At 44.3% G+C, this 7,500-nt stretch overlaps 1 protein-coding gene across 1 annotated transcript in view; it reads left to right on the forward strand.

The window, feature by feature from the left end:
• Positions 1-7,500, forward strand: part of cap2 (cyclase associated actin cytoskeleton regulatory protein 2) — a 61,810-nt gene that overhangs the window by 9,384 nt on the left and 44,926 nt on the right. The window contains exon 4 of the mRNA XM_084081143.1: positions 3,296-3,373. Coding sequence (XP_083937269.1) covers positions 3,296-3,373 — 78 coding nt within the window. The remainder of the gene's footprint in view (positions 1-3,295; positions 3,374-7,500) is intronic.

A 7,500-nucleotide genomic window follows, 5' to 3' on the forward strand; every position in this document is an offset into this window, starting at 1 on the left:
AGTGCATTTCTTGTAAAAACAAGCAACTAAGAGTATACCTAGCGCTAAGGTAAAAGTGCTATATATCAGCTACCTACTTTCTTAAACACATGAGATAAAATAGTCAAATCAAATGAGCACGAGCTAATATAAAAGTGTATCGACTAAGCAAGATCCAATACAGCAATACAACAATAGTTCCTACAACTAGTTAACAACAAGTAGGCCAGGCAAAGAGGAAGGGTAGTGTTTCCTGAAGAGGTGGGTTTTCAGCCTGCGGTGAAAGATGGGCAGTGACTCTGCTGTCCTGACATCAGTGACTCTGCTGTCCTGACATCGTGTCGATGTGACCGTGTCGATCGACCAGAAGGACCGTTGAGTGGCGAGGGAATCAGTCGCCCCGAGGTGGCATGTATTTGATTGCTATGTATTTGACTACGGCACGCAGAGCCACGCTATGAGCTTGTAGATCTGCTATTTTTGAAAAGCCAAAGTATAAAATAATGATTTTAGCTAAAAACTCTAAAATGACACGGTATGTGAATGGGTTAATTCTGTCTCAGTGTGGCCTCATTGTGGAGCGTTGTAGCTCATCTGTCATCGGTCCAGAAGAAGCATCATTTAAGGCCTTAGAGAGCAGACCTCCTCTCTGCCAACTTCTTTATTTCAATGGAAACAGATTTATATAAAGACTGGGACTCTCCCCCCCCCTACTCTTAACCCCCCCCACTTAGATGTGAATGGGGCTGGGAAACCCAGGAATAGTTATACCAGTGAGTACGGGAGGTCTACGGACCTATGACTTATACATGTCTTAGATGTGTGTGTGTGTGTGTGTGTGTGTGTGTGTGTGTGTGTGTGTGTCGCGTGGCGTGGCGTGGCGTGGCGTGCCGTGGGGAGTAAAGTATGAAATTTGACCTCACTATCGACACCCCAACCCTCCTCCTCTCTAGTGATGAACCCTGACCCGGCTGGGACTGTGTGTGCGTGCGCGTGCGTGTGCGTGTGTGTGTGTGTGTGTGTGTGTGTGTGTGTGTGTGAGTGTGTGATTTCTGCTCAGTGACAGTTTTGGCAACAAACAGCTCTATTATTGTCCTGGAACAGAACAGACAAAGACAACAGAAAGGAACCCTTTAACCAGTGGTTCTCAACCTGTGGGCCGCGAGGGTATTGCAAGTGAGCCCCCCAACATAATTGGCAAAACACTTCAGATCGTAAAGATGAGATAAAAAGTGATACCAATAAATAAGGACTTAAAAGTATACTACGCTGGTTCCATTGATCCAAGGTGGAACACAATCGATTGATTTTATCGTCCTATATTTATAAAAATTGGCCAGTTGGAGGAGGACCGGCCGGCGGGCGGGTGGACCACGTCATTAATACGCTCATGTCCCCATGACTCAGCCATACCCATATAAGGAGTTCCCAATGCAGCTACCAACGCCCCAAATATGGAGTGTGTTGTCTGAACCTCAATGTGTTGTCATCGATCCCGGGCTCCCCCAGAGTTAGTGTGGAAGTGTCCTTAATTGAGCAAGACACTAGGGGTGTGCCGATATATCGTCCCACGATATATCGCGATACGTTTTCGTGACGATATGTATCGTTTTGGGAAAAAAAAATATCGTTTTGGAAAAAAAAAAAAATATATATATATATATATATATATTTTTACAATCATTATAATTAGGCATGCAAACAGCCCCGAGGTGAAAAGGGGGACAACATGTTGGTTTTTTTTCGGGTCAGGTGTCACACTATTGCCCTATTTGGATTGAAAACGGAGCCTATTGTAGCTGAAAAGCTACAAGTTTGCATGTCTGAATAATGCAAAAACAGAATTATTTGTTTGCATTTACTTTTTTCCTCCCCCATATATTTTCATAATAGAAAAAGTGCGTACCGATATCGTATCGATATCGTATCGAAGTTGTGAGCCAAAGTCACTGACACTGAACCCCTAATTGCTCCTGATGAGCAGGTTGGTGCCTTGCATGGTTTCCTCCGCCATTGGTGTGTGAATGTGTGTGTGAATGTGTGAATGTAATGCTCAATCTATGTAAAGCGCTTTGGATAAAAGCACTATATAAATGCACCATTCACAATATAACTAGTACATGTACAGTGGTTGGAGGTGAGAGAGACCTCTCTACTCTTCCATTTGAGACATTTAGGCCCTGGTGTCAGGTATAGGACACCTACGTACCAGTGAGTAGTACTGCCTGAATCCCATAAGCACACAAATCTCCCCAGGGTATAGTCCAAATAGGGGGTTTGCCTCTTAGCTGAGCGGTAGAAATAATGGTCTCTCGTGCAGTTAACGGATTGCAGGTTTAAAAAGAAAATGCTCTCTATCTCAGGCCACCATCACTGGTGTGTGTGTGTGTGTGTGTGTGTGTGTGTGTGTGTGTGTGTGTGTGTGTGTGTGTGTGTGTGTGTGTGTGTGTGTGTGTGTGTGTGTGTGTGTGTGTGTGTGTGTGTGTGTGTGTGTGTGTGCGCGTGCGCGCGAGGTGCTTTCTTAGTTGGGAGAGCTCCTTTTATGGACAAAGCCCGCCTAGTGGGTTCCCTTGGCCCGCAACTGAAGGTCTCTTCCCAAACACACATTGGACATGGCTGGCTGAACCTAACTAACACAAACGCTGTGTGTGTGTGTGTGTGTGTGCGTGTGCGTGTGCGTGTGCGTGTGTGTACTCTCCTGTTTGTGTGTGTGTTAGCTTTATATGGTGGTTTCTTTTAATGGCCCAGACAGATAGAATGAGCGAGAACACAAGAGTACTGTATCATCCAGACATTAAATCACATCGTGCATCTGAATGTATCCTTTCATATTGAGGAAGGCAGGCGGGAGGACCTCTGACGTCACCTCTCATGTCACCATGACTCAGCCATAACCATATAAGGAGTTCCCAAGGCAGCTACGCCCAAATATGGAGTGTGTTGTCTAAACGTCATGGCATCAGCAAACAAATCAAGTCGGCTCCATATAATGGGCACAACAGGGGGCATGCCCATATATGGGCATATACTGATGACAATTATTCAGCCCTATATACATTTTGGCCATTTGAAAATAGCCGATCTACAAGCTCACAATGCGTCGCGATGCGACGCATTTTGAGCTTGTAGATCTGCTATTTTCAAAATAACTTTTCAAAAGACTTGTGAAATGGGACATTCTGCATAATGTTGATATCAATACTTTTGACTTTTAATTCTGGACTTTTACTTGTAACAGAGTATTAATGTGAGTACTTTTCCCACCACTGCCCACAGTCCACCTGAACCTCTCCTCTGTCCTTTGTGTGACTGACAGGCGGAGATGGTGAGCAACGCCCTGAACACTCAGAGACGTTTCCTCAAAATGGCCGCCACGCACCAGCAACCCGCAAAGGTACGTATACTGCAGTATAACCGTGGTGGGGGGAGGGGGTTATTTTTAAGGAACTTTCTGCCTTATTTGTCCTCCGTACGAGAGGAGGAATGTGACGCAACCCAAAAGGCAGAGCTGTCGGTTTGAATACGTCTCCTGGGTTAAGTGAACAGGTTGGTGAGGAACGTCCAGCAGTCCGTAGTTGGACTTGAACTGGACGTTTATAGTTGTGGAGGTGGAGGTGTCCTGAGGGGAGGACGAGGACCCCTGGATTAAAGTTCCCAGTCGTCACCACACGACTCCTTTCATGCTGTTTCACAAATGGCAGGTTATAGAACTTGGCCTGACAAAAACCTTCAGCCGTGAGATTGTTTTTTGTTGCTTTAGTCCATGTGAGGAGGAGATAGGTGGACGCTGTCCTGATGAAACCCTCTCATCGCCTCTATACTGACCTTATGCTGCGTTCACACAGGCAGACACAAAGACACACAGACACACAGCATATTTGTCGCTCGGTCCCTTTGTATCTGTGTTGCTCAACACAGTGGTTGACGGGTCATCAGAGCTACAGCTGTAGTTTTGTATCTTTGTATCTGGAAGTTGAACCCAGCTCAACTTCAATTTGTATCGTTGTATCTTTTGTAGCAGCTACAAGCGTCAGATGCAAAGTAACACACAATACCACCATGTAGAAACATTGTTACAAGTAACACACAATACCACCATGTAGAAACATTGTTACAAGTAACACACAATACCACCATGTAGAAACATTGTTACAAGTAACACACAATACCACCATGTAGAAACATTGTTACAAGTAACACACAATACCACCATGTAGAAACATTGTTACAAGTAACACACAATACCACCATGTAGAAACATTGTTACAAGTAACACACAATACCACCATGTAGAAACATTGTTACAAGTAACACACAATACCACCATGTAGAAACATTGTTACCAGTAACACACAATACCACCATGTAGAAACATTGTTACAAGTAACACACAATACCACCATGTAGAAACACTGTTACAAGTAACACACAATACCACCATGTAGAAACACTGTTACAAGTAACACACAATACCACCATGTAGAAACACTGTTACAAGTAACACACAATACCACCATGTAGAAACACTGTTACAAGTAACACACAATACCACCATGTAGAAACATTGTTACAAGTAACACACAATGCCACCATGTAGAAACACTGTTACAAGTAACACACAATACCACCATGTAGAAACACTGTTACAAGTAACACACAATGCCACCATGTAGAAACACTGTTACAAGTAACACACAATACCACCATGTAGAAACACTGTTACAAGTAACACACAATACCACCATGTAGAAACACTGTTACAAGTAACACACAATACAAGTAACACACAATACAAGTAACACACAATACCACCATGTAGATACACTGTTACAAGTAACACACAATACCACCATGTAGAAACACTGTTACAAGTAACACACAATACCATCATGTAGAAACATTGTTACAAGTAACACACAATACCACCATGTAGATACACTGTTACAAGTAACACACAATACCACCATGTAGAAACACTGTTACAAGTAACACACAATACCACCATGTAGATACACTGTTACAAGTAACACACAATACCACCATGTAGATACACTGTTACAAGTAACACACAATACCACCATGTAGAAACACTGTTAAAGAAACTCACAGACACACAGACACACACTCCCAAAAAGATGCCAGAGAATTGGCTTTTCTGATTGCCAAGGGTAGGGCGTTCCATAGCCTAGGTGCTTGGACGGAAAACGGATCTACAAGCTCACAACGCCAAGCTCACAACGCCCCCTGGCCTAGGTTACAGGCCCATTGATGTAGTTATTATAGGCCCATTGATCTACGGACATATTTATACATCCTGATGTAATAAATCTGGACATACGGTGGTTATAGATGCAAAACGTATGAGGCTTGAAATGGGCTTTTTGCTCTGTAGACACTGACACACCTCATAAGGCCAATGGCAAATATATATGTACTGTACATTGAGAATACATTGAGATTATGTCGTTTGTGACATTGGTTCTCAAAGTGGGGTCCGGGGACCCCCAGGGGTCCTTGGGGGGGTACCAGGGGGTCCCCAGCAAAATGTGTGAATATAGCATCACCATAATGTTATACTTTGGCTATTCAAAAATAGCAGATCTACAAGCTCATAGCGCGGCACCGAGTGCCGCGCTATGAGCTTGTAGATCTGCTATTTTTGAAAAATCTTGAAGATCTGTGCAAATCTTTGAATATAATTTCTTTTCAAGCGAACATTTTAACACAAATCTTTGCTTCTGGGGGGTCCCTGGCACAACATATTTTTCAGATGGGGGCCCGAGGCCAAATATGTGTCGATTTGGGGGTCCCTGGCATGAAAAAGTTTGAGAAGCACTGGTTTATGACATGATACAGCCCAAGTGTGTGTTTCACTTTCCTTTGTCTCTCCACTGTACTGTGTAATACAAACCTCTCTCTCAGAGATGACTGTACGTATATATATGCTGGCTGTGTGTGTGTGTGTGTGTGTACTGTGTCCCCTGGGGCTGTGTGTGTTCCCCCAGCAGCGTTGCCAGACTCTGTGAGAGAAACAAGCAGCCAACCCAAGTCTGCGAAAGCGAGCCATGAAAGAAGCGACTAGGCAAACACGATCAAACACACAGTTTTGTGGGTCCCAGGCAAAACCAGTTGATATGGCATCAAAATCTGTTGAACCACTTTAACCCCGGCCTACATCTATGTACATTGGCTGTTTGAAAATAGCCGATCTACAAGCTCACAATGCATCGCAATGCTCTTGTAGAGCGGCTATTTTTAGAAAAACATTAATGTTTGGAATATGATTTAAACATTTTAAATACACAAATCCTTGGGCAGCCTACTATTTCCGACCATGTTCCAAAGCACATGTATTCAATCGTTTAATCCCGAAAATCTGCCCATGTTTTTGATTGATTGAAATTTTTATTAGGCAAAAGAATGTAAAACAACACAGTTACATTTATAATGTTTTTGTCTAAAAGGTCCGGCCAAAAAAGTCCTTGCGGGCTTGTTTCCGTTGGGGTCCTTGAATTAATTTCATAGACATATAGTAGCAACCAAACAGTTCAAAAATCAACATAAGAATACAGAGGGGGGAAAAAAAGATATACCATTATGTACAAGAAAGGCATGAGAAAATAATGTATGTACCAATCTCTGTTAAAATGATCTGCCTCGCGCGTATCATTCGATTCCCCCCTAACCCTAAAACTTGCCAATTTACCAATAATCATCTGCTATGAATTTATGAGAGGTACCGAGTGTTCGCAAGTGCCCACTCGCAAGTTCTCACCAGTGGGCAGAGTTTTCCCCCCTCGCTGTTCCGGGAATACTTGGCCCGCTGGTCCCGAAAAACAAGCCCAAAGTGGCTTATGATAAGCAGACATGGCAACACAGCTAGCCAGGCTAGTCCCAGTGGGCAACCATGCGGCGCGGCATGGCGTCTGCACCCACACACACACACACACACACACACACACACACACACACACACACACACACACACACACAGAGTGTTCACATAGGGATTACGCTGCTCTTTGAGCAAAATCGCCAATACAACACATTCCCAACGTATTCACGTATAGGAGAAGGGAGGGGGGGTGTGGGAGAGAGAGAACTGCCCCTTTGTGTGTGTGTGTGTGTGTGTGTGTGTGTGTGTGTGTGTGTGTGTGTGTGTGTGTGTGTGTGTGTGTGTGTGTGTGTGTGTGTGTGTGAAGGCACCAATGTGATATCATCCCATTGGCCTTCGGGTTTTTGGTTGTGTGTGTGTGTGTGTGTGGGGGGGGGGGGGGGGGGGGGGGTGCAGGGGGGGTCGGTGGTTCACAGAGCCCACCAGGAAGTGACTGCTACCTATCTGTCGGCTCATTGGCTGAGAGGCAGTGAAAAGAGCATTCAGCGATTGTCTGAAATGCAAACAAGGAAGAGGTGGGGATTTATGGAGACAGAGAGAGAGGGATTGACCCTGGACAGAGAGAGAGAGAGAGAGAGAGAGAGAGAGAGAGAGAGAGAGAGAGAGAGAGAGAGAGAGAGAGAGAG

Source organism: Gymnoscopelus microlampas (assembly GCF_963454915.1).
Source record: "Gymnoscopelus microlampas genome assembly, chromosome: 15".
NCBI classification, from domain to species: Eukaryota; Metazoa; Chordata; class Actinopteri; order Myctophiformes; family Myctophidae; genus Gymnoscopelus; species Gymnoscopelus microlampas.